Genomic DNA, 27,220 nt, shown 5'->3' with positions numbered 1-27,220 from the left:
AAATTGAAACAAATTAAAAGAAAATACGGTAGAAGCTAAAATAGCGTACAATATGAGCATATTATACTCATATTTATTTCTCCGCCTGTAGTTTTTCCTTCGAGCTGTGACAATTAAAACACAGCCAACTGACAGTAGGAAAAGAGCAATGAACGCAAGGAAACTAAAAAAAAAACCGACTTGTTTTTTCAAAATTCTTCAACTTCTGAATTTCGAAGAAAAAATAGATTACTTTAAAACTCTTTGAATTTGTAGAACAATTTATGAAGGATAGTTTTAAGTTAAAGCTAATCCAATTTGAGAACACTAGATCAATAGGTAAAGCTTATATTTCGCTGAGAAATCTGATAATTAATTTCCATTTTCGAAATTAGAATTCGATCACGTTTTTTGTGACCTTTACAATTTTGTCGTTCGATAGTGGAGTTTGCCTTCCTTTTAAAAAAAGAAATGCACTGAACTTAAAAAGAAACCACAAGTCAAACCGCGAAAAATCAAAATTGAGCGTGAACAAATTTTAAGACTTTTTCCTTAAAAAAACTACTCAATACTCTTAAAAAGTGCATTACAAGCTAGCAGAGAGGAAAGGAAAAGAGAAAAGTCCAAAGAAAACGTAAAAATTTCGAAGAAACCACAACTAAAAATTTTTGTCTACAATTATGTTCTTTTTCCGGAAAACACGTCCAGAAACACATTTGACGGCGTTTAATGAAAGCTCAGACACAATTTTTGAGCAAAAATAATTGTTGTCATGAAAAACGAACTATACATTCTAATCTGGGATTTTTAACGCAATATGAAGAAAAGCATACAAATTATGGTTCCCCCGAACGACCCAAAAATAGGAAAGTAAGCCAAAACAAACATTAGCATCACAACTTTACAAAAAATTTTGTGTGTAATCGAAGAGGTTACATAGCAAAAAGCATTTAAACAATTCCATTAACGGTCAACGAGCATATAAATGAATCTCAACTGTTCGATTTGTCAAAGAACGCGATACCGACTCTCGATCTGGTCGATAACCGTCTCTAAATTGGGTGTTAAAACCTACCCCCTCTGTTAGCAAGCTCGCAACACGTTGTCACGACTACGGCTGTCGTTATTTATTGTTGAGCCTCTTCGGTTTTATGCTGATTGAAACAGACGAATTTTTGGGTTTTCTTCGACTAAAATTCGATCTTTCAGAACTCTTGATTGCAAATATGAATGCTTGTTAACCGGTATGAGATTAGGGTTGTATGCTTGTTGGCCGCACTTTAGTCACAGAAGACACACAAGTTTTCATAACACAATGCCAATATTGCATGCATTCAGACATGGAACGTTCCGAAAACACGATATAAAAATAGTCCGAACTAACCGACGTACACGTTGGTCTGATGACAGAAGACAAAACCACTGGTCGTTTTTATTGTTCAGAGATTTCTGAAAAGGTTTTTAAACACTACTAAAACATAAAGGGAATTGAGTCCAGCACTTTCCGCAATTTAACTCCTTCAAAAGCAGAAAAACTTATATTACAAAATTAACAATTCAACCGAACATTAGATTGGCTACCTAATTTTACCCCTAAACACTATTTTGTTTAATTTTGCAAATCGAGTCTCTACACCAGCCAAAACATAGTCAATTGGTTGCTAAGGCAAATGGGTTTAACTTGGCTCTTCTAAACTTAATCTTAGATAAACTTTTTTTGCTTCTCTTTTTACAGTGAAATATTTGAACTGTTTGAGCTTCAACTTCGATTTCATATATTGACCAGTTATATTTTTGTTCGTTCCTTCTTTCTTCAGTCCGGCCTTCAATGAATCAGAAGGTCAAAGTATCAAGCCAACCAAAGGTTATACACTATTCCTTCATCATTTCACCCAGTCAAAAAATCATTGGAAGTTTATGAATTGATAAAAAAGTGAACAGACGAAAGGTTGGGAGCCAGATTGAGAAAACTAATACTAGCACAGAATAAAGTGGAGTTGGAAGAAATTCAAAAAATAGACCTGATATACTTGACCAGAAAATTTTTTGTAAATTTTCTCGTAATTCAAACAGCAAAAAACCTTTTAGAGAAAAGCATATACAAAATAAAACATTCCCCTAAATTGTCGTATTTATAATCTGTCGATGACCGAAGTTAAACATGGTCTAACAAAACATTGATAGCTTGTTATTCAGCCCGATCAAAGTTAGATAGTTTCATTCTTCTCTATTTACGTTAATATTTATTTTGATGACTTAAAACTTGGGACCATAGGCTTTTTCGGGTCCTGTTTTCTAAACGACACTCGCTCTTCAAAACAACAACGCAAGCAATTGCGAGCAAATATAAATCAAATTTCAGGTAAGATGAAAAAATGAATTTCAAACGTTTTCGCAGCTACGTGAATTGTCAGCACTCAAGGTATCTTTATGCTCATCTATCCGCAATAAAATTGACATGTTATAGTCTGCATAGAGCTCGATGCAAAACATTTCGCCGAACGAGCAATTTTTCAGGTCTTACACTGAAGAAATAACAACAATCGTGCTGAAGTGTTTTGACCAACAAATTATTTCGAATAAATTTTCGACCGGTATGAAAATCAGATTGTCAGCTGCTCGCCATATAACTGTCGGAATTAAGTTGACAACCTTAGTTTTTCTTCCTAAAATATGAATTGAACCCAATGGGGGCCGGACATCAAGCCGACGGGATTTCAAGCCGGATAATTTCTTATAGTCGGAAAAAAAATAAAACACGTTGAAGGCGTTTTTCGTTTCGTTTACAATTTACGCATTTCAAAAACCTGCAGATATTTTTAACCGATACCAATCACAAGTGGCGCATTGTCATGAATATCGCTTATTATGGAATTAACTTGCCTAAATATTTGAAAAGCAACGTTTTACATATAGGAAAACAGTGTATTGATGTGGTTGAAGTCCCGTTGGCCTGTTGTCCCAGACCCGAGCCCAATTGACGACTTGTCTCTTTGCGTACTAGGTACTCGGTTAGCGTGCTGGGTACGGACCAGCCGTTTTTGATGAGTTCCATTCAAAAAGCTCGGTTAGAAATGGGGTTGCGCCAGATCACTTGAAAAACACTTAACTTCGATGAAAACAGAAAGAAAACTTGTTAACTTTTCTTCGAGAGATTTGACTCTAAATTTCTGTTTAAAATAGTATTATCAAAATTATCAAATCAGACAGTTTAAAAACTACCTTTTAAAAATTTATGCATGGGACCACTGGTTTTACGGGACCATACATCTTACGAGGTCTTACACGGGAGCATACTTCTAAAATTTTACCGCGTACTAATACTCAGTCCACAATCTCGGTCTAATCGCATTTTTAACCAATCACGCCAGTAGATCCCCAAATGTACTCAGTTACCATGATTCTAAGGTTTCAAAGAAATCCAGGAAATAGTTTTCGCAAATTTACCTGTTGTCTAGGCGAGTGGGCAATTTCTGCAGTTGTAGGGTTCTGAGTCACAGGTGCCAATTGATTTTACAAAAAAAACATGCTCAAAAATTTTTTTCGCCTCCCGGTGAGCTGTTTTCATTCGAATTTATGAAAAGCTTAAATTGACATCTGCAATTTCAAAGAAAAAGTACAAAGAATGCATGTGCATTATGGTTGATGTTTTGCTTTCTGAATTCTGCATTTTGAAAGGGGAAAAACTAGTTTTTTCAAGTATATCCGTGTGAAGGCTCCCCCCCCCACGAGTAAATTTTAGTCATGAGTCAACAACAACTGACGGAATCTCAGCTACCAATGTGCTGATTGAAACGGAGACAAAATTCAAACAAACATTATATAAGATTACACAAAAAATAGCCATTCATTTACCTGAGGATCAATGGTATTTATCGCTACAAAGTGCTGAAGTGTTTATTATACAAAGTGCTGATTTGAGCAAACTTTTTGGTTGTGATTTAGAACAGAAACAAACAGGTGTTATATTGAAAGGAAAAGGTCCACATTATCTTCAGTATTCTTACGGCATTATAAGAATACACTCCCTAATTATTTATACTCATATTATAGGACATAAAATAATAAGGAAAAAACGCCTTTTTGTATTCGAAAAATAGAGACATTATATCTACAGGACAGTACATGAATTATTGATACTTCAAGGTTCTTCAATTTAAAAAAAAATAATGAAAATTTTGTCCACAGCATAAATTAGAACTAAGGGATACTGCAGGCAAAAAAAAATCCGTTTGTGTCCGTAGGAATTACACGAGTTGTTTTTTTGTTTCGCAAGATTTCGGATAACAATTTTCAATTTATACTTCAGACAAAATAATTTCTCAAACTTCAGCTAATCTTCCTATTTTTCGTGGACATGCAAGAGAGCGTGAAAGAAGTTTTAGTGCTCTTGCACAAGCTTTTGGGGTAACTGCAAAACCCTTTATTAACAGATAAATAGTACTAGCTGCAAAAAAAACGGAGCAGGTTTATTTGAAATTGCAGCTCCAGAAATTAGAGATGTTGTCATTGGACAAAAAAAATCAAAGCTCTTGCAAAAATCTATGAGCAAAAACAGTTCGAAATCAATTGGGAGGTGGAAAAAAGTAATCCAAGCGTGGAAATAGCAGAACTTTTTGCATTATCTAGAACCTAATGGAGAAAGTTTGTCAGTAGAAAAGATTTCCAATTCGTCTTGGAGCAAGTAACGGAAATGACAGCCTTGGGAGAAAGACTATCAAGGGCCATATTGTTATGTTCATGTTCACAAAAAAACAAGCTGAGAAAAAATTCAGATTAAAGGTAAGTCATTTTAAAATTAAATTTTTATCGAACAGGTTTCATGGGTTCTTTTACTCCTGAGCAAGTTTTTGAAGCTTCTTTTAATTTTTATCCGAATATTAATCTTAACTTTTTTACAAACATTTTAACGGCACGATTTCATCTCAAACGAGAATGGGACGTTTTTATTTCAAAATCATCGTACCCTTCATTGTACCAAAACGTTACTGATGAAATGTTTATTTTCATATATGTGCGAGAAAATTGTGAGGAACAAAATGAACCGATGCATACTGAAACCGGATTGTATCCAAGTATTGTTAATATAGTTTTAGCCATGAATGACAAGGATGAAAAACGTATAGGTGCACAAAAGTATGTTTATAACGGAATTCATAAATCAGTATTTAACATTACACAAAAAAAACCATTCACTTACCTGAGGATCAATCAGTGTTTATAATTGAAAGTGCTGATTTGAGCCAACTTTTTGGTTGTGATTTAGAACAGAAACAGACAGGGTTTATATTGAAAGGAAAAGGTCCACATTATCTTCAGTATTCTTACGGCATTCTAAATTTACACTCCCTAATTATTTATAGTGATATTAGAGGATATAAAATAGTTTAAAAAACTCCTTTACTGCGTTTTATTCGTTTCATATCCAATGTAAAAAAATGGAGACGTTATATCTACAGGACAGCACATGCATTATTGATCCTTCAATGTTCTACAATTTGAAAAAATTTGTCGACAATATAAATTAGAACTAAGGGATGATGCAGAAGAAAAAACTTCTTTTGTGTCCCTAAGAATTAAACGAGTTGTTCTTTTGTTTTGCAAAATTTCGGATATTATTTTTCGATTTATACTTCAGACAAAAAAGTTTGTCAAAGTTCAGCTAATCTTCCTATTTTTCGTGGACATGCAAGAGAGCGTGGAAGAAGTTTTGGTGCACTTGCACAAACTATTGGGGTAACTGCGAAACCCTTTATTAACAGATAAATAGTACCAGCTGCAAAAAAAACGGAGCAGGTTTATTTGAAATTGCAGCTCCAGAAATTAGAGATGTTGTCATTGGACAAAAAAAATCAAAGCTCTTGCAAAAATCTATGAGCAAAAACAGTTCGAAAACAATTGGGAGGTGGAAAAAAGTTATCCAAGCGTGGAAATAGCAGAACTTTTTGCATTATCTAGAACCTAATGGAGAAAAATTCTCAGTAGAAAAGATTTCCAATTTGTCTTGGAGCAAGTAACGGAAATGACAGCCTTGGGAGAAAGACTATCAAGGGCCATATTGTTATGTTCATGTTCACAAAAAAAACAAGCTGAGAAAAAGTTCAGATTAAAGGTAAGTCATTTTAAAAATAAATTTTTATCGAACAGTTTTCATGGATTCTTTAACTATTGAGCAAGTTTTTGAAGCTTCTTTTAATTTTTATTCGAATATTAATTTTAACTTTTTCACAAACATTTTAACGGCACAATTTCATCTCAAACGAGAATGGGACGTTTTTATTTCAGAATCATTGTACCCTTCCTTGTACCAAAACGTTACTGATGAAATGTTTATTTTCATATATGTGCAAGAAAATTGTGAGGAACAAAATGAACCGATGCATACTGAAACCGGATTCAATCCAAGTATTGTTAATATAGTTTTAGCCATGAATGACAAGATTGAAAAACGTAAATGTGCACAAAAATATGAATATAACGGTATTCATAAATCAGTATATAACATTACACAAAAAAATAACCATTCACTTACGTGAGGATCAAACAGTGTTTATAATTCAAAGTGCTGATTTGAGCCAACTTTTGGTTGTGATTTAGAACAGAAACAGACAGGGGTTATATTGAAAGGAAAAGGTCCACATTATCTTCAGTATTCTTACGGCATTATAAATTTACACTCCCTAATTATTTATAGTGATATTATAGGATATAAAATAGTTTAAAAAACTCCTTTACTGCGTTTTATTCGTTTCGTTTCCAATTTAAAAAAAAGGAGACGTTATATCTACAGGACAGCACATGCATTATTGATCCTTCAATGTTCTACATTTTGAAAAAAATATCAAAAAAATTTGTCCACAGCATAAATTAGAACTAAGGGATACTGCAGAAGAAAGAACTCCTTTTATGTCCGTAGGAATTACCTGAGTTGTTCTTTTGTTTCGCAAAATTTCCGATATTATTTTTCGATTTATACTTCAGAAAAAAAAGTTTGTCAAAGTTCAGCTAATCTTCCTATTTTTCGTGGACATGCAAGAGAGCGTGGAAGAAGTATTGGTGCTCTTGCACAAACTTTTGGGATAACCCTTTATTAACAGATAAATAGTACCAGCTGCAAAAAAAGGGGCAGGTTTATTTGAAATTGCAGCTCCAGAAATTAGAGATGTTGTCATTGGACAAAAAAAATCAAAACTCTTGCAAAAATCTATGAGCAAAAACAGTTCGAAACAATTGGGAGGTGGAAAAAAGTAATCCAAGCGTGGAAATAGCAGAACTTTTTGCATTATCTAGAACCTAATGGAGAAAGTTTGTCAGTAGAAAAGATTTCCAATTCGTCTTGGAGCAAGTAACGGAAATGACAGCCTTGGGAGAAAGACTACGAAGGGCCATTTTGCTATGTTCATGTTCACAAAAAAAGAGCTGAGAAAAGGTTCAGATTAAAGGTAAGTCATTTTTAAAATTAAATTTTTATCGAACAGGTTTCATGGGTTCCTTTACTCCTGAGCAAGTTTTTGAAGCTTCTTTTAATATTTATCCGATTATTGATCTTAAATTTGCTACAATCAATTTAACGGAACGATTTCTCATCAAACGAGAATGGGCGTTTTTTATTTCAGAATCATCGTACCCTTCATTGTACCAAAACATTACTGAGGAAATGTTTATTTTCATAGATGTGTGAGAAAATTCTGAGGAATAAAATGAACCGATGCATATTGAAACCGGATTGTATCTAAATTTTGTTGATACAGTTTTAGCCATGAATGACACTGTTGAAAAATTTATAGGTGCACAAAAAATTGATTATAACGGAATTCATAAATCAGTAAATAATATTACACGAAAAATAGCCATTCACCTACCTGAGGATCAATCAGTGTTTATAATTCAAAGTGCTGATTTGAGCCATTTTTTTGGTTGTGATTTAGAATAAACAGAGAGAGGTTATATTGAAAGAAAAAGGTCCACATTATCTTCAGTATTCTTACGGCATTATAAAAATACATTCCCTAATTATTTATAGTGACATTATAGTATATAAAATAGTTAAAAAACTCCTTTACTGCGTTGTATTCGTTTCATTTCCAATGTAAAAAAATGGAGACGTTATATCTACAGGACAGTACATGAGTTATTGATCCTTCAAGGTTCTACAATTTAAAAAAATAATGAACAATTTTGTCCACAGCAAAAATTAGAACTAAGGGATACTGCAGGCGAAAATATTTCTTTTGTGTCCGTAGGAATTATACGAGTTCTTCTTTTGTTTCGCAAGATTTGGGATAATAATTTTTGATTTGTACTTCATACAAAATAGTTTCTCAAACTCCAACAAATCTTCCTATTTTTCGTGGACATGCAAGAGAGCGTGGAAGAAGTTTTGGTGCTCTTGCACAAACTTTTGGGATAACTACAAAACCCTTTATCAATAAATAAATAGTACCAGCTGCAAAAAAATCGAAGCAGACTTATTTAAATTTGCAGCCTCAGAAATTAGAGAAGTTGTCATTGGACAAAAAAAATCAAAACATTTGCAAAAGATAAATGAGCAATAACAGTTCGAAAACATTTGGGAAATGGAAAAAAGAAATCCAAGCGTAGAATTAGTATACTATATGACTTGTATATGGGACTTTGTTGATTCAATACTTAAATGCACGTAAGTCATTATTCTAACTCTTTATCCTAAATTGCACTATCAAACTGTCAATTTCTTTATTTTTAGATTTAAATCAGCGAATAATTGCAATGATGGATAATTTTTCAGTTGTACAAGTTATTGAAATAATTCCTGAGCTCAGGTTAAAGTACATGGGATTTTACCCCTCTGATAAAAGTACCTCAACTAACAAAATACTCTTGTGTAGTTCTTAACTCAGCTCCAAGCAAAAATAGAGAAGAACACTGCTTCATGATACCTCGAATGGATTAAACTTACTACTTTGCTGATTCTTTGTGCCAAAAACGGCCAAAATCTTCTTTTCTAACAAAACAGTATTGGCGAATGGTTCCCAGAAAGTTACGAAAAAGTGTTACATGTGTGGAATCTACGCAATTTGTTCAGCATTTCCTCTTCTTAAATTCTACCAGAGAAACTTGAATAAAATTCATGATGTGCATATTTTGAACTTTATAAGTACTTTTATGTAATTCTGTAATTTTTTGTTTGTACACTTACAAACAAAAAATTTATGGCAGTAAATTTACCATACGATGCAGTAATTTATAGACTTTTTTGTTATTTAATTTTTTTTTTCAAAAACTTGATTTTTTTGGCGATTTTGAGTCGGTTTCAGCATAGTTTCAGTTAAACAGATTACTGTTTTAAGAAATAAGATAATCTAACAAAATAGTTGATAGGCCAATTTATATTGAAATTATTTTACTCTAATCTATTATAATTCCAATTTAATCAACGTAAAAGTGAAGGCTTTTTATGGATTTTTTTCACCATTAATCTATTATTTTACTCTACGACCACAAAATCACCTCATAATTGATTATTAAAAGAATAATGTCTGACAGATGATAGATAATTATCGACAGATAATAGATAACAAAACCGTGAAATTGACAGATAATTGATAATTATCAGAGAAACTTCAGTGCGGGATGAAACCTCATATCGGGCAAGACCACGTCTCTCGGAATTTATAGATTTGATTAAAATCTTTGTATTTTTTATTCTTAGCGCATTAAAAAATGAGTTTTTTAAAATTTATTTAATTACACCAATTTTCCAAAAAATATTTTTAGTTGAATTCTGCTGTTTCATGAAATTGTTCTAGTTATGGCTCTGAATTAAATAACCACTTTTTATTGTATATTCATCTAGGCAAATCCATCAACAACAACAAAATATAAACACCCAGACGCGGCAAATTTTACGCTTTTTTACAGAAAAATCTTACGACAATCTATTTTTTAAATATGTAAATTTTTTAGCCACTAATTTATCGAAATATCACATTTGTTTTTAGGGATACTGATTTGAAAGACCGAGATCAATTTTTTTGACTATTGGTTGGCTGCTTTTGTTGGCTATCTTTCCTCTTTTTTTATTAGTTTTATCAAGCGTTAGTCCAAACTCTTCTTCTATATCAAAAAGCCGGCTACCAAATTATGAGAATTTTAACTCATTGCAGTGCATCTTTGTTTTTTCCGTGGTATATTTCACAAAAGAAAAGCTCCGATAACCACCAAAATCCAGATGGTTGAGGTGTTTTCCAATTTCAGCAGCCGAGGAGCATCCGCTTGTTTATTCTGATTATGCCGTATTTCCTCCCTCTCCCCTCTTTGATCGTAGATTACGGAATTGTAAATTATATCACTTCGCATTAGGAGCTTCGGGTGGTAGAAGGAGAGTCGGGAAGCGACAGTGGGCATGTGTTTGTCGCCACAGTTGACATTGGATGCCCCGTAGCTGACAGCGCCATAGAGACAGTCGAACTGGTCTGAGTTTTTAGACTTCATCAGAAAGACAGGACCTCCGCTGTCACCTGTGCGACGAACACAAAAATATGTAAATGTAAGGTTATTTTAATGAATCGCGGTGAATTTACCCAAATACATTATAAAAATTGAGTTTTATTGTCAGTGTCTATAAAAGAGTGTCTATAGAAGATTGTCTATAAACGTTTATCTTTTTACTATTTGAAAAAAAATTATAGATCATGATTTAGACAATTTATCCGCGATGGAAAGTAGCGAAATACGAGCTTTTTAACTCTAAGTGACAAGTAAGAAACGCTGATTTGCGCTCCAATTAATTTAGAGGCAACGATCGATATTCAATTTAGAGTGAAAACGATCTTAAGTTTGAGCTTCAAATTTAGCTAGCGCTTAAATTTACAACTTTATGCTGCTGTTTGTAAAAGTGTCTGTAACTTTCTGTACAAAGTTTTTTCCACGAAATACCACTTTAGATCTTACGCTTACCATTACAAGTGTCTCTGATTCCGGAGTTGTCATTGTGGCAGATGAAACTGCCTTTGGGTGCAGTATTCTTCTCGTACTTTGACACACAAACTGAAGGAGCCACCTCATACAGCTGAGTCATCTGAGACACGAAGAGACTATAGTAGTGTAAGTACCCAAAATTAAGGTTTTGTTTCAGTATTTAAAACAGATGCTGCATAATCAAATGATGGCCAAGATCATAAGCCATAACAATTAGCCATGTATTTGAGACTATAACATGATCGGCGAAAACCACCTTCAAAAAAAACCCATATGAGCCCCCTGGACAAGACAATAATGAATGATACGTATTGGCTGAAACAATCAAGACCATTTGAAGTATTCTTAGAAAGGGGAGTCATAAAAAAATAGCGATGTTAGAAAATTAAGATTCTGGAAAGAATGAGAAAATCAGGTTTCGAAATTCACCTGTAGGTTTGTTGGCCGAACCCGTCCCGTTGAGTTCGTGTAACCCAACCCTACAGCTTTCATAGCCTTCTGCTTCCCATTTGGAGTCTCATCGCAAACCAACAGAGGTTTTCTGAACTCATCGAACAACACAGGGTCTCTAAGTTTGATGATTATGACGTCATAGCCGTTAATCACTTGTCCATCGTATTCTTTAAAGTAGGTGTAATATTGAACTGTGTGGAATTGTGTAGACACTTTTTCGTCGTTGTGGTTGGGTGTGCCATCACCTGGTGCGAGGTATGAAAATGCATACGAGCCAACACGAATTTTAACCATGTTTTATGTTATCGATTTGATATCAGTTGCTTCTAAAATAAATTTTGTCTGAAAATAATAGAATGTTCGAAAACCTTTTAAGGACAGACAATTTTAGCCGACTAGTCAGCGCCAAAAATCCGCCAAAAAACCTCCATGCGGGAAAAATCTATAAAATAATCCTCAAAACAGCTTTTTGGTGGAACCTCTCCAAAATTTTAAGGAAAACCATTAAAAGGCCAAAAAATAGCATTTGGCAGACTTTTCAAGGGGCTGGCAAATTTCCCTTTAGAAGAACTAGACCCTCATCTGCCTGTGACGGTACAGGTGGCCAAAAACGATTGTTGTGGACCTGAGTACACTTGTAGTTTGGATGCGTCCAGCCAGCCCTCGTTCCAAGCACAGTGTGCCGCACTCACTATAGAATCAACTCCTATCAGGGTGCCTCCACAGTTGCTGACAACAAACAATCTTAGTCATACATATAACAAAGAAAAAGTGTAGTAGAATTTTTCAAACTAGTTTATAGATGTAAAAAAAAACAACAAACAATTTACTAATATAAATGAAAGGACTTTCTCCCAGTGCCGTGAAAACTCCGACGCTCATGACACTTGATGAGCATAGGACTAGTAAAACGTGTATAGATATTTTAAAAAAGATATGGTAACTATAAAAACGTGTATAGATAAAAAAGATATAGCAACAATAGTATTTAAAAAAGTAACCATAATCAAAATATCAGTAACTGATCACAAGGGGTAAATTTTAATTGCAACATCCCAAATCTGTGAAAAGGAACCACATATTTTCGAAGATCGAACGTGGTACAAACTTGAAACTGAAACAATTTTGGAAGAACTTAACAAATCACTGTGTGAAAGTTTATTTGATGTTGAAACTAAATTTGACGAATTAAGTTGAAATTAACTTGCTTTATTGTTATGCGAATTGCTCAGAATTAGCCTTGAATCATTTTCGTCCGACAGAAAGTCAACTAGGAGAACCTTGAAGCACTGTGTTGACAATGAAGAAAAAAATGCAGCATCAAGAAATCACAGGTTAAAAAGTGAAAAAAAAACTAGAACCACCGAGGCTAGATCTAAATTTGAAGCTAAAAAACGTAAGTAAAAATAGCGACTTTTTTTTGCTAATTTTCATATAAAAAATTGACAAGTAAATTCAATACATCAAAAGAATTAAAAGTTGGAGAGCAAGTTATTTCGACAGACGTAACTGAAATTAAACTATCAAAATTATTCAAGGTGTTAAAAACCATGTTTAGTTTAAAAAAGTATCGACTTGATCACTTTTACATTTAAAAAGTCAATTCGATTTCGAATTCAGTCTTGACTAATTTTATACAGAACTTAAACTCTCTATAAAAACAATGAGCCGGTCCCATTAAATTACAAACCGGTTTTCAAAGGTAAAAACTTTGAGCGGGTCATTTAGCAATAACAAATTGTACAAAACTGCCAGTTTGGATTCAGATAAAAACAATTTTGAACGGTGAGTATTAGAGAAAAAGTGTGTCACGCTGGAATTATCAGACTACGATGACACAGTGTGTTTTTTTTGGTCTTTAAAAAAAATTCGATACAATTTGATGGAAAATTGAAACTCAAATGGGCTTAGACCTGGTATGGACAGTCTTAAATCCGATTTAAAAAAATCGACAACAAAACGTGTCACTCAAGTCAAACTATCTCAAAACAAAGAAAGTGAAAACTCTAAGAATCTATATTAGGCTCGCTTCTCTTTATCTTTTATATAAATGATATTCAAGTGAAAGGAAATTGTGAAAATTACCTAAGATTTTATGCAGATAACATTGTCGTAAAAACAACAGCTAAAAGCATTGAATTGACCAGTAAACACCTACAAATTACCTGTTGGTTATAAACAAAACAAACTGACTTTAAATGAAGATCAAATAAAAAAACTGTACTGTTTAAAAAGAGCAACGGTAAAAAAAACTGTAAACATCAAAAAGCCACCGAAAAGAAACCATTTCTCCGTTACTTATTAGTTCGTTTTCATACCAAGCTTTCATTCAATGATCAGTTTTGAAACGTGAAACTAACACATCGTAGTTTTGTGGTATGTATTACAGGATGAGAAGTTTTAGATATATTACAATTATTAAGAGCAAAAAAGCTTATGTGAACCCCATTTTAAAGCGAGGAGTTTTGGCTTATGCGTCAACAGGTCAAATTAGAAACAGTTGAAACGAAAAGAAACCGCTTCGGAATTTTTTTTGCTTCAAGACAGGTAATGACAACATAGAAGATTTATGACAAAACTACGTACGTCACGGAGTTGCATGTATATGAATAAATAAAATTTTTATGTACATTTTTGAAGAAGAGTTTATGTCGACATTATTTCAGGAAGCTGTAAGCAGTGAAAAAGTGAATAAAACTTTAATTAGGAAAATTGTGGCTAGGCCAAAACCTGTGCACACAATGGGAAACCGAAAAGTTAATAACTGTTAGACGTAGAAAGATTTTAAACTTTGCTGTAAATTACTATGCAGATATTGTAACATTGACTCAGGCTAAAAACAAATATAAACAAAGTTTTTTTATTGACTTCCTTCATTCTTAGAAACTACCAACTGATGAAACTCATTTTTGAGCAAGATATACGTTAAATAGGTATTTGCTGTCAAGTGCTGGTATAAGGATCATTTCTTTAATTTCGTTTTTGCTTTTCTTTCTTGCACCAATTGATTCAGTTAATCATTTATTGATTAATTATATGAAATAGAAACGAACGAAAGTCATAAAGGATTAGACGCGCCTGAAACAGGCTGCCGATCTCCATGGTGTTTTCGTAATGAGATATAATTTTGTTGTAATTATTCTAGGCTTTTGCAAAAATTTTATTATGTATCTTGATGTGACTTGATTAGACAGATAACAATATCAATTGATCTGCTTGATCAATCCTAAACATTTGTTTCAAAATTCAAAAAATTGATTCTAAAAAGGTTTGAAAACCCATCGGAACTCGAACTCCTCCCTTCAACATCCGAGCAACCAAAAAGTGTATCTTCTACGTTAACAATTTTTCTTTCAAAAAAATTAAACGCACTCTTTTCAAACATTAGAGTGATCAAGGTCTGGCCGCTGTGCTTTTAATCTTTATGAATACAAATTTTTCATTAAAACTAAAAAAACCATTTCCTAAAATGTGGGCTACATATGCAAGTCCGTTCTCTGGTAGTTTTTCTATATCATCGTCTAAGGATGGCTTAATTACGGGGTATTTAATTGTTAAGTCTACCAGTTTCGTAGCAAATAAAAAGTTTCCAGCTTCGAACGAAATTCAGGTTGCTTTGAAAATTGTTAGAACACTGCTCTGGCCAAATTTAGTTTTTCAAAAATCGATTGAAAACATCTTTTAGGACAACTCTAATTGAAACGATTGTTTAAAGATCTCAAAAAAATTTGATTGTTCATGTGTATACAGTCCATTTTGAGATAGAAACTTTCGTTCGATAAATATGTCTCCGAGACATCTCTATTTTTTTTCTAAATTGAAAATAAGTAGAAAAGCTTAACAGCAACAACAAACATAAATTACAGTTGGTTCGTTTTCGATTATTGAAAATCCTAAACTTTATTACGTAATATACTACAACAAACCAATGCCGAGGAAAGTAATTGGAGAAACTTCCAAGATGACTTTGAAAAGATAGCTTGAAATCGATTCATATTTTACGCCTATATGTTTGCAATTGGGCTCAAATCAGGAGGTAACTGTTTCCACTTCAAAGTAATTAGAAACAGTTGCATAAACAGTTACGCTAAAAATTTTGTACGCAAATTTTTTTGACCCTCGGAAAAGTCAAACTTTCGACTTTTGACCATGTTTTGAATTTTTTTTACTTTTCTCTCGAAAACCACCCTCCCAAATCTGAGATTTTGATCTCAATTGATAGAACGTTTTGTGGAACCTCATCTGTGAGAGCGGCTTTGCGCAATTGTTTTAAAACCAATCTAAGCCATTGGAAAAACAAACTTTTATATTTTTTGCGAAGCTCCCTTGCGTAAGTGCTCACGTCCAAAAAGTTGCGGCTTTGAGAAAAATCAGTATTTTAATTTCTTGTCCGTTTGAAACTTTTCGATTCTTTTTGAAAAAAACTCAATCTGATATCATGGGTTTAATCGAGGCAACATGTTGTGGGAAGCCTCCGTGCATAAGATGCTACGCCCTAAAGTTTGTTCAAAAAGTTATGACTCTCGGAAAAATCCAAAATTACAAATTACATATTTTAATAGAGCAATAGCTTTTAGATTTTTGAAATTACTTTTAGATTTCATCCCGCATCAGTACAAGAAAATCAAAAACTGTCCGGTCCTGAGTCGACCACGGTCACTACATGAGTCAACAACGGTCGATACAAGAGTCGGCCATGGTATCGATTCTTGAGTCGACTCATGTAACGATCCTGGTCGACTCAAGAATCGATACCCTGGTCGACTCATGTATCGACCGTTGTTGACTCATGTAATGACCGTGGTTGACTCATGTATCGATGTTGGTCGGCCTATGTATCGTCTTTGGTCGACCTTAATTTGGGTCGAACTTGGGTCGATAATTCAACATCGTTCGACCTTTACGGTCGATACATAATTCGACCAACTCAACCCGGTACATGAAGTTTTACAGTTTTTCGAGAGTCAAAAACAAAAAATTTGAACTGCTCTGTATTCCTGCGCACTTTTTCGTAGAAGAAAAAAGTCGAGGTTTACGCTGCATTAAGCGAGCTTGGTCTCGTTATTTTTTTTTGCATTTACAGTTCTTCCATTGTTTCAAAAACTGCTCATTTTAATTTTTTCTGCTTTATTTCCGAAAACAAAAGTATTGTACAAGAAATAGGTTTTTCAAATGGCTCACAAGAAGAAGATCGTAATTTTTTCATATGAACGAAACGATCATGTTTAAGTGTGTGACTTACTTTCCTTCCACATCTACTTGTACATAGAATGGATAGTCTCTCACTTTCACCGATTTTCCTCCTAAACGCAGAGATTGCAATCAAACGCTCGAAAGAATTTACAACTCGTTTGGTGTGCAAACGAGCTTACAGATCATTTAAAAATCAAAATGAGGGACTGCATTCAGGGGCGGATTCAGGGGGAGACGCCTTCTCCTCAGGGATTCCACCCCCTGCCAACATAAAGGGTCTTTCTTTTGGTAATATTTTAAGACATGCATTTTTGGCTGACCGACACTAAATTTTTTCTAAAGGTGACTTTGGCGACAATATATTCTAATTTTGAATGCGCTGCAAAACGTGATTTGTCAAAGAAAATTTTTTCAAAAACTCGCCAACGCGCAGAAATTTTGGTCCAAATAGGGTCATAATAGAGATTTGCGTGAGCTCAGAAAATCAATTTAGTCAACCTAAAAAAAGGTCGACAAAATTTTGAAGTTTTTTTTTGAAAATCCGCTCCCTCGACAAAATCCTAGATCCTCCCCTGACTGCACTTGTATAATAATCCAAATTTCGCCGGAGTGTTTTGAATAGCAACCGGAGATATCTAAAACTTTATAGGTCCTTTTTGCCGTAGAACACTAAAGAAAACACTTTCCTTAGAATGCACCTTCAACGAGATACCCGAAAATCAGTGATTCATTCTATTGAGTAATCAAATCAAGTGAAAGATCTATTCAACTTACCAACAATTCGGTCTTCGCCGTCCAATTTTTGCATTGAAAGAGGAGAATGTTTTCCGGTATGTTTGTCTTTATAATTCCGAACAGTCAGCTTGATTGTGTGGTTTAATTTTGAATCAGACATGGAAGGGATATTTCGCTGACTGGTTATCTAAGTATCAAGACACTTAATTTGAATCAATTTTTGACTTTTCAAAAATTCCATTACAGCCCTCATACCTACAGCCCTCGTGCATTCGAAAATGTGGTCTCTCAAATTGATCCATCAAGCTAAGCTCTATGGCAAGTACATCACCCATTATGGTAAAAAAGCGGGTAGAAATTTTATAAAGTGCTGCAATCAGGGGCGGATCTAGGATTTGCTCGAGGGGGGAGGAGGCGGATTTACAAAAAATGTGTCGACCTTTTTTTAGGTCGTCCAAATTGATTTTCTGAGCTCTTGGTTCTTTTTCCTTTTCCCCTACCTGCAAATTTTTTAGGGTAATTTTTCTGTTCGGTTGTCGGATTGTTATAAATTTGGCATACAGACTAATTAAGCCATGGCAAACATATTTGGTCTTCATACTCAACCTTGCAAAAACCTTTCGTTACACCATGAAATCGATGCTTATACGAAAAGGGGGGTTATTCGAAGGAAAAAGAGCCGAGCTCTTTCAATGCACATAAAAGACTCTGTTTGGCCAAATTAAAAAAAAACAGGCCAGTAAAGGCGCTTTTTGGCACTTCTTGAAAAACTTTGACCAAAAAATTGCGTTTTTTCGGCGCGCGCTCTCCCCTTAAAATAAAAACATATTGGCGCCAAAAAACTTCAAATTTTTAGGGTCGGTCAGCCAAAAATGGATATCTCAAAATAGTACAAAAGGGGGACCTGAGAAAAAACGTCCATTCCCCCCCCCCCCCCCCCCCCAATCCGCGCCTGGCTGCAATATTAAATTTTTTGGCCATTTTCTGACAAGAATAAAGAGTTTTCAAAACGTAAAATATTTCATCCTTACGTCCTTTTTATGCAAACTCTCTATTTTATATTCAAACTAACCTGCGAATCAAAAGAAAAAAGAACGACAAAAATTATATCCAGATCCAAAAATGATTTAAACTGTTTGATACCAATTTTGAACATAGTACCAAAATGTTTTTTGATTAGGTACATTTGATCTTAACTTAAGCGATAGACACGATGCAATACGTTTGAAAGCTCTTTGGAACGCTCACATAATTTGATTGAATATTGTATCTGTTCACGTTAATTACAGCGCGAATGTGCACGACAATTTTAAGCACCCGTTTTTCCAATTAATGCATACTTCGCTGAAACATTTGTTTTCTTCTGATTTTCTGGATTAACAAATAAAGCTGCGGTGTGATATCTAACCTTTTGAGCAGTTTTCGGTCTCAACTGACTGTGTTAGCAAAGATTTTGCGCCTAAGTCCCAAAACTTTGCACTAGTGGCTCGAAACGGTTTTATACAGTGAGTTGTTACACTAGATTTAACACTTAATAAAACGATAGCTGCTTTCGCTAGGACCGAGCGAGCAGTGCATACTCATTGTGCCTAAATTTTAATTTAGAATGAGCATCCAATTCCAGTGCCTACAACAAAGCTAGCCCAGGGTGTCTGGAAAATAAGACTTAGTCGTCTTAATGTCATTTCGTGTTATTATATTTTCGTCTTGTTTACCTATCACCAGCGCCCAGAATAACCCAGGTCAGGGCGCTCATTTTATGTTACGACTATCTCGACATAAAATTGGTATATTTCGACTACCTCGACCAAAATTCGGTATGTTCTGACCGTACTCGAAACATAAAGTGAGCACCTCGTCCCGGAAAGTGCTTAGTTTCGATCGAGTTAGCAAGAAAACAGGTTTTTTTTGAATCCTCTCTATTTTCCTGAATATTCAGGTTATTGAAGCCAAAGAATTTATAAAATCAGCACAAAGCAGCTTAGAAGGAAGCTGTTCTTTTTATGGCTGTTCTTGTTATTGTTGAATTTTTTTTTTGTTTTTCATGTTTTTTCGTTTCTAGTGCAATCAGTTTGCTTAAAAATAACGATAAAATTGAAGAAAAATTTAGCCACCAATGAAATCTTTGAGCAAGTCAAGTGCATAAAGTCATGTAATAACTGCTCACAAGTCAAAATAAAATTTTTGAAACTAAAATTAGGCTTTGCTGTTGATTCAAAATTCGTCGGCATAAATGATATGCTGGGCAGGTGATCAGTTTTTTTTTCTTTTTTCAACAACAGTACTTTCTGTTTTTCTTATAGGTAGGAAAATAGCTTAGTTCATTTGTAAACAATAACAACGCTAGTCGGTTGCTGTGCGAGTAGCATAGAATATTAGGACAATATTCTTAAAAGTCACATTCAATTTTTTTTTACTGCAAATTAGTGTCGTTTTTTGTGTGTGGTGTTATCAGGGGCTGATTTAAATTTTTCTCGAGGAGGAGTGGACTTTCAAAAAAATATTTTAAAAATGTTGTCGATCTTTTTTAAACTGGCCAAACTGATTTTCTGAGCTCTCCCAAATCACTATAAAGACCTTATTTTGGCCAAACATTCTGCGCCAAAAGCGAATTTTTGAAAAGAGCCCAAAAAGGCGTTTTTCGACTTTTTGGAAATTTTTGATAAAAAAGTTTGGTTTTTCGGCGCGCGCTCCCCCTAAAAACTAATATATTTCCTGCCCTTAGAATTTTTTTATGTTCAGTCAGTCAACCAAAACTGGATATCTCAAAATGGTACACTTCATAATTTTCTTAAAGTAGAAATTAAAAATAATTAATTCAGATCTAATTTCTCGAGTTTTTCATTTTTTTGATGGTTGAGTAAGCTTTTTTAACGAAATCAGTTTTGTTTGTGCCATGTTATAATAACAATTAAAAATTTCGAAATATTATGTGGCCACTATTATTTCATTTCAACAATTGCAGTTTTTTTGGTCTCAAAAGAAAAAACTTATAAGCAAACTGATTGGAATGATTTATCAGACGAATCAGTTCGCAGTTTATACTACGCTTTGATAGAAATATTGCGTACCTTAATCATCTCAAAATGCCTGAAAAATTATTCTTGAAAGCCTCACCACAATACGAATATTGATAGCCACTGATAGGGTTTTTTTATGTTGGCTCTGATCATCATTGTCTGGCAGATGGATAAAACAAAAAATTCTATCAAAAAAAAATTTAAAACGCATATAAGCACAACGGAGTAAAAACAACTTTCGGAGAAAAATACAACCGACAAAATTCTGTCATTTTCTTGAAATAATTTGGTGCACTGCTTGATTAATCTGCACAAGGTCCAGTCCCGCGGGTTCTTTGTTTTTTAATTAAAGTTCTTAATTTTTTTATCTGTTTTTGACCACTAGTTTGATTCTATTCATCGCAAGGAAAAACTGCGAAGCAACAATAGCAGGCAATTATCTAAACCCTAGTTTATGTTTTTTAAACAATAGCGATTGCATAAAAAACAAGACTACTCGTATGTCAGGGCAAAGCCTCACCACAGTACGAACTTTGATAGCCACTGTTAGGGCTTTTTTATGTTGGCTCTGATCATCATTGTCTTGCAGATGGATAAAACAAAAAATTCTATCAAAAAAAAAATAAAACCCATATAAGTACAACGGAGTAAAAACAACTTTCGGAGAAAAGCACAACCGACAAAATACTCTCATTTTCTTGAAAAAATTTGGTGCACTGCTTGATTAATCTGCACAAGATCCAATCCCGAGGGTTCTTTGTTTTTTTAATTAAAGTTTTTAATTTTTTTATCTGTTTTTGACCACTAGTTTGATTCTATTCATCGCAAGGAAAAACTGCGAAGCAACAATAGCAGGCACTTATCTATACCCTAGTTTATCTTTTTTAAACAATAGCGATTGCATAAAAAACAAGACTACTCGTATGTCAGGGCAAAGCTTCACCACAGTACGAATTTTGATAGCCACTGTTAGGGCTTTTTTATGTTGGCTCTGATCATCATTGTCTTGCAGATGGATAAAACAAAAAATTCTATCAAAAAAAAATTTAAAACGCATATAAGTACAACGGAGTAAAAACAACTTTCGGAGAAAATTACAACCGACAAAATTCTTTCATTTTCTTGAAATAATTTGGTGCACTGCTTGATTAATCTGCTTAAGGTCCAATCCCGAGGGTTCTTTGTTTTTTAATTAAAGATCTTAATTTTTTTAATCTGTTTTTGACCACTAGTTTGATTCTATTCATCGCAAGGAAAAACTGCGAAGCAACAATAGCAGGCACTTATCAAAACCCAATTTTATCTTTTTTTTTGAAAATCATCTCCCCATACGCTATTCAAAACATACATACAAAACAAAGTATCAGATAGATTGAATATCATGCCTCAATTCAATTTGAAACGCTTTCTAAGATGGGTTAAATCTCTGCTCATGTGCTATTTTTGCGTGTTAATTGTCCCTAAGTGACAAAGTTGACCATTTTTAATCCTCCATAAAACTACAAAGTTTTCATACAAATTATTACTGATTAAACTTTTTTTTATTTGAGTTCAGGACAACAAAACCTTTTGATTCAGATAGAAAAAAAAATCAAATTTAGCTAGTTGAAAAATTGACTACGAAAAACCAAAGACCACAAACATTCCGTCAATTTCTTCGTAAATCGGAAGAAGACTGCTCGTATCAGGGCAAAAACCTGGTTGTTTTGACCGTCATTAGACTGGTCTCCAATAGTTTTAGTTAATGAAATATTGACAAACTATAAATTTTAAGCCGAATATTAAGAATCGTGTATGGAAATAATAAGACCAATCAGCCTGCTTCAATTTTCATTTGAATTCGGAGTATTTTTGTGGTGCCGGATAATTCGCCACGCGTAAGTTATGCGGGTTAAACTTTCAGCACTTTCAGCATCCAAGTATCACAGCGCTCTTACGGTCATGTTAGTCTACTTTTGATCGTTTCACAGCAATCTTCATGTCAGGAAAGTCTAGTGGTGAACGCGGACCATCTGGGACGAGAAATATCCATGGATCGATCTCGCGAGGGAAATTTGTTAAGAATTGGTCTGATCAAAAAATCACTCCAAGCAAATATTCTCCTTACTTTCTTGATAAGTCGAAACAACAAAAATTAGCCATACAAATACTTGTTTCATTTGCTTCAGCCAATAATTAAAAAGTTAGTAACAAACCATTTCACAGGCCATCATGTTTTATAAGAATTTATTTGTATAGACAAAAATTTTAACTTGAGAAAGAATTGAATGTTTTCAAATTTGAATGTTTGAAAACGCTTCTGATAAACCAAATGACAGAGTGATGTGTTTGGCATCTGTTTTGATTTTACTATTTATATTTAATGATTGCAACTCAAATTTGAATGATGTGGATTGATTTTTTATCAAAAAAATAGAAAGTGTTTCACAATCTTCAATTTAATTTAAACTGATAATTGATTGAAGATTTATGCATCATATAACAAAAACTCATGGTCAGATGCATGTACAAAGTTTTTGTAATGTAGGATCAACCGTAAAATCCCTCTTCTCAAATCGATTTAGCGGGAAGAAAATATGGCTTGTAGGCTAACTTTGGTATAGCCTAGATTTTAACAAAACCAACAGTTTTAATAGAGAGAATTGATTGAAAATACATTAATGTAGGTCATTAACAGCATTCAAATGCAACCCACTTAATCATTGAGAAAACTAATTTTGTTTGTTCGAAATGCATACTTTACTTAATTATTTTTCAGAATAATTACATTGGGGAGGACGTTCTACGGTAGGCCATTGTGGGGGGAAGGAGAGATTGTACGGTTGATCTCACAATGTAAACTAACACTTACAGCATATAGTGATAGTTTGATCGATATGAGTTCGAGGACATTTTTCTTAGCGTTCAAAGTTTTATATGCTTAATTAATCAGCGTTTTGCGAAAGTTTTTGAGATAGTGGCCAGACATGACATCCTTTTCACCTTAGGATTCACATTGATTTGCTATCTTACGCTTGCGTTTAATTTCGCAGAATTTCTATAAAGACTCATTTCATTGTTTTCAACGATATTTCGTGTCGGATAAATTTGCAATCAAACAAATGTTGAAAAGGTTAGGCGAATTAGCAAAAGAGTAATCATGTACGCAGTCGGATCTTTCAGCCGCTCGGAATATGCCATTCGCAGTGCAGTTTGAGCCATCATGGGAAAGTAGAAGGAGATTTTGGCAAATACTGTCGGCGAGTCCCGTTCGCCACACTCTTTACTTGCAGCTGCGAAGCTCACAAGTCCATAAAAACATTTGGGTTCTCCATTTTCAGTTACAAATACGGGACCCCCGGAGTCTCCTAAACAGAGCTATTATATCAATTAAAAAGCAAGAAGAAATAGTTTAGTTTTTTCAAACTCTCGGAATACATGTTTAAATTCATTAAGGATATGTAGATTCAAGGTCCAAAACTTCCTGTCTCAAAAAGACTAAAAAAAATTTTACGAATAGATTAAACAGAATCACATCAGCAAACCGATCTGAACAGTTCGCACACATGTGAATAAATGGCTTCAATCTGTTCAGTTACCTGAGCAAGTGGCCTTCATTTCAACAGCCTTGACGCAGACCTCGCTTCCTTTGGGTGCTTTGTTGCCGAACATAGCGGAACACTCCGCTTCAGGTCTTTCTACCAAGTCAGCTTCCTAGAAAAAAATTAAAACAAATTTTTCCCACAGAACTAAAATTGAACTGTTTTCGACTCCTGCTGCCGAATTTTTATTTTTGGTTTTATTTTTTTTCAAATGTTTTATTTTTGGTGAAATAACCTATATGTTTTTTTTATCGTGTTCGGCGCTAGCTTATAGAATTGAACAAATATTACTGTATTTTTTTCAAGAGTCATATAAATCATTCCAACCATCTAAATGTAAAAGATAAATAAAGTTTTTTTGCTTGTTACTTTGGGACGCCTAAGTCCAAAAGCAAAAAGGCTCCACAACTGAAGTTAAAATGACAACACCGAGGGATGTTTAAAAAAAATTAAAGGGTCAAACCATCAGATCATTAGGTCGAGCATGAGTCACTGAGTTGGTGAGACCAATTCCAATCGCTCGAACAGGCCTCGAGGTATTTGAAGAGGTGCAAATACTAGTGAAAGCTCGTCGATATTTATCTAACTCAATTTTCTCATTCACTTCCAGAATTATGAAGTCATAGCCGTAAATTACGTCACCGGAGTATTCTGGGAAGTAGCGGTACTGTCTCACGCTGTATTTTATACTGGATCCTCTTTCGTCATTGTCGCTTCTGGTGAAGTCGCCTAAAAGTGCGGTAAGGTCAAAAAGTTAGTTCTAAAAAAAACCTGTACAAGAACAGTAAGCAATTTAACCGATATTGAAAAATGATTTGAGAATTGTTCTTTTTTTCTGATAAAAAGTAAACATAAAACTAAGTAAAATAGGTATAGGATTATATACAAATCTTGAAACTACGCAAAATTCTTAGGAAGTTTTGTCTGTGATTTTTTTTGTAGCTTATAGCACCAATTCTAGCTCGGTCTTCCTATCATGAGAATTGCCCTCTGAAGTAAGAACTAATGAAATGCTAACCAGTACGAACTGAAATCTTTTCTGCACCCAACCATCCATTGTCATACACGCAATGAGCGGCGGTTATTACTTCCCACGATGAGATTATGGTACCTCCACAGACACTGAAAATTAGGAAAGGTTGCTACTTGCACTGCAGCAACATAATCATGCGGTTTGGAATTTCGATGACCCTAACGGAATAATTGTGGTCTGTGTGATTTTTTTGGAAAATAATTTTTGCCAATCTCAAGGTTATGGGGATTCAGAAATGGCCTGTTTGGCCAATTTGTTGTAAGGAAGGCGCAAAAAACTTCTACTAAATTTCTACTAAATTGTGTAAGTTCAAATGTTTCGGTTCATAAAGCATTCAAAAAGGAGTTTAGGAGTTTAGTTGTGACAATAAATAAAAAAATTGGGTTTTGGTTACGACAGAGATTATCATTTCGAAGTTCAACGCACTTTATAGACGTTTTAAAAAAATCAAATTGGCTTACACAAGGCAATATCGGTGACCTTGAGCAATTCAATCGGTCAAAAACTATAGCTTTTTAGGTTAATTATTTTATTTGGATAAAATTTTTACGCGTAGGAATCATTGAAACACAAAAATCCGCAGTCAAAATGAGCAATTTTATGCTAATTATTTTCTTTCAGGTTCGTTGACCGAAAATATATTGCCTACAAGTTGGTTGGTATTAACTATATTTGAGGGGGACCGACCTTTTACCAGACCGACCTTTTACCAGAAAAGTTATAACATGGACCTTTTACCAGACTCGATAAACAAATTTGATTGACAGATGTAATGGTGCCATTTAGACTGGTTAAAGACAATGATTTCACGGGTTCTCAGCAAAGTTTTGTTTGTCTAACCGCTTCCTTTTCGAATCGTTCAGTAATTTAAATTTTACTTAATTGAGTTATTGCATTGTGGTCTGCTGAAAGGCCGGTCTGGTAACAGACCTAGCCCCATATTTGAGTTTCAAAAAGATAAAAATTCTACTTTGCAACTCTTTGATTTTCAAGACTTTATTGTGATTAACATTTTGTGGTAGTCGCGTCGCGTTCAATTTTGACTATTTAAAAGTCCAGTTCAGATAAATAAGTGTTTTCACAAGTGGTTATATCCATACCTCCTTTTTTTTGTTCCACATACCAATGAGTTGAATATAATGGTTCCATAATGATATTAAAAAAAACGAAAAACATCAAACAAGGACAAAATTATTTCGTATTGATAAGCGGCTAGTTATAAGCGGTAATCATTGATAAGCAGCTCATGTGTTGTTTCAATATTTGAAAACGCTGCAATTTTTTGCTAGTTTTGTTGATAAACAAACAGTCGGAAAGATTCTCTTAAAATTATATCATTTTTTCTGATTAAAATTTTTTTCAGTTTTAACTTGAATTGTGCTGGAAAAATTGTTCAAAAACATAGTATCGACGTAGAAAAACGTTTTTTTTTATTGTGAAGTGTACTCCTTCCACGACGTTCCCAGTTAGTCGCTCTACTAAAATATAGCACTACTAGCATACAAATTTGAAAAGGTGAAAAATATTTCGACTGACATAATTTGGATAGCTTTATTTCTCAAAATTAGCATTTCACAGATATAGAAAATTCAGCAACTGAGAAATTAAAGAAACAAAGCTAGTTTACTGTTGAAAAAGAGTAATGAAGGCAAGGAAACAGAAAAAACACTTGTTTCTTGTGAATTTCGAATTTCAAAGTGAAAATTATATGGCCATAAGCCTGTTTGAAGTTCACGACGATTTTATGATGGTAATTTTTCGGATAAAACTAACTCAAAAACAGGTTTCAGTTGTAAATTAAATTCCACTTTTGAAACTAGAAGTCGTTCACGTTTTTTTTGCGCCACTTCCACGTTAGTTTTTGGAGAGTGCAAGTTACCTTATTTTCAACATATAAATGTATTTTGCGCTCAAGAAGTGCTTATATATCTAAAGGCATTCATAAATGCGTTAATATATTCATGAATGCGAATCTGTAATTGCTAGAGTTTTTCAAGGCTTTTCCTGAAAAAAAATCAAAAAAACTACAAGATTTATATAAGAGTCTTCTTAACGTTCATTTCTCTTCTTAATCAGCAAGCTTATGTTTGAAATTACTATTAACAGATGAATTAAGAAATACACAAGGAAATGTAGAAGACCTGTAAGGGCTTGAACTAACGAACACTAATCACCTCGCAAATTAAAAAGGTTCGAGAAGAATAAGCGATTTATTTAACTATTTTTTGGGCAAACTGATTTTAATTTTGAGAAAAAATTTTTAGCTC

At 33.9% G+C, this 27,220-nt stretch overlaps 3 protein-coding genes across 8 annotated transcripts in view; all 3 read right to left on the bottom strand.

The window, feature by feature from the left end:
* LOC134841404 (endothelial differentiation-related factor 1 homolog) overlaps positions 1-27,220 on the bottom strand; it is a 176,569-nt gene that overhangs the window by 119,053 nt on the left and 30,296 nt on the right. The window lies entirely within an intron of this gene.
* LOC134841401 (piwi-like protein 1) overlaps positions 1-27,220 on the bottom strand; it is a 48,231-nt gene that overhangs the window by 8,336 nt on the left and 12,675 nt on the right. Inside the window, exons 1-2 of one of the 5 annotated variants that reach the window (XM_063857365.1) lie at positions 3,427-3,481; positions 1,364-1,450 (exon numbers count right to left, since the gene is read on the bottom strand). The gene's annotated coding sequence lies outside the window, so the exon portion shown is untranslated. Of the gene's footprint in view, positions 1-1,363; positions 1,451-3,426; positions 3,488-27,220 lie in introns of those variants that run through there. The other 4 variants (XM_063857370.1, XM_063857366.1, XM_063857367.1 and 1 more) reach the window with 4 other exon arrangements.
* Positions 10,153-27,220, bottom strand: part of LOC134841652 (ovochymase-like) — a 31,747-nt gene continuing 14,679 nt past the window's right edge. The window contains exons 3-10 of the mRNA XM_063857686.1: positions 24,939-25,042; positions 24,384-24,649; positions 23,918-24,032; positions 23,485-23,686; positions 12,017-12,120; positions 11,389-11,636; positions 10,918-11,038; positions 10,153-10,478 (exon numbers count right to left, since the gene is read on the bottom strand). Coding sequence (XP_063713756.1) covers positions 10,153-10,478; positions 10,918-11,038; positions 11,389-11,636; positions 12,017-12,120; positions 23,485-23,686; positions 23,918-24,032; positions 24,384-24,649; positions 24,939-25,042 — 1,486 coding nt within the window. The remainder of the gene's footprint in view (positions 10,479-10,917; positions 11,039-11,388; positions 11,637-12,016; positions 12,121-23,484; positions 23,687-23,917; positions 24,033-24,383; positions 24,650-24,938; positions 25,043-27,220) is intronic.

The sequence above is a fragment of the Symsagittifera roscoffensis genome, chromosome 3 (genome assembly GCF_963678635.1).
Source record: "Symsagittifera roscoffensis chromosome 3, txSymRosc1.1, whole genome shotgun sequence".
Taxonomy (NCBI): domain Eukaryota; kingdom Metazoa; phylum Xenacoelomorpha; order Acoela; family Convolutidae; genus Symsagittifera; species Symsagittifera roscoffensis.
The sequence above is the reverse complement of the archived record's forward strand: the minus strand, read 5'-3'. Positions and strand labels throughout refer to the sequence as shown.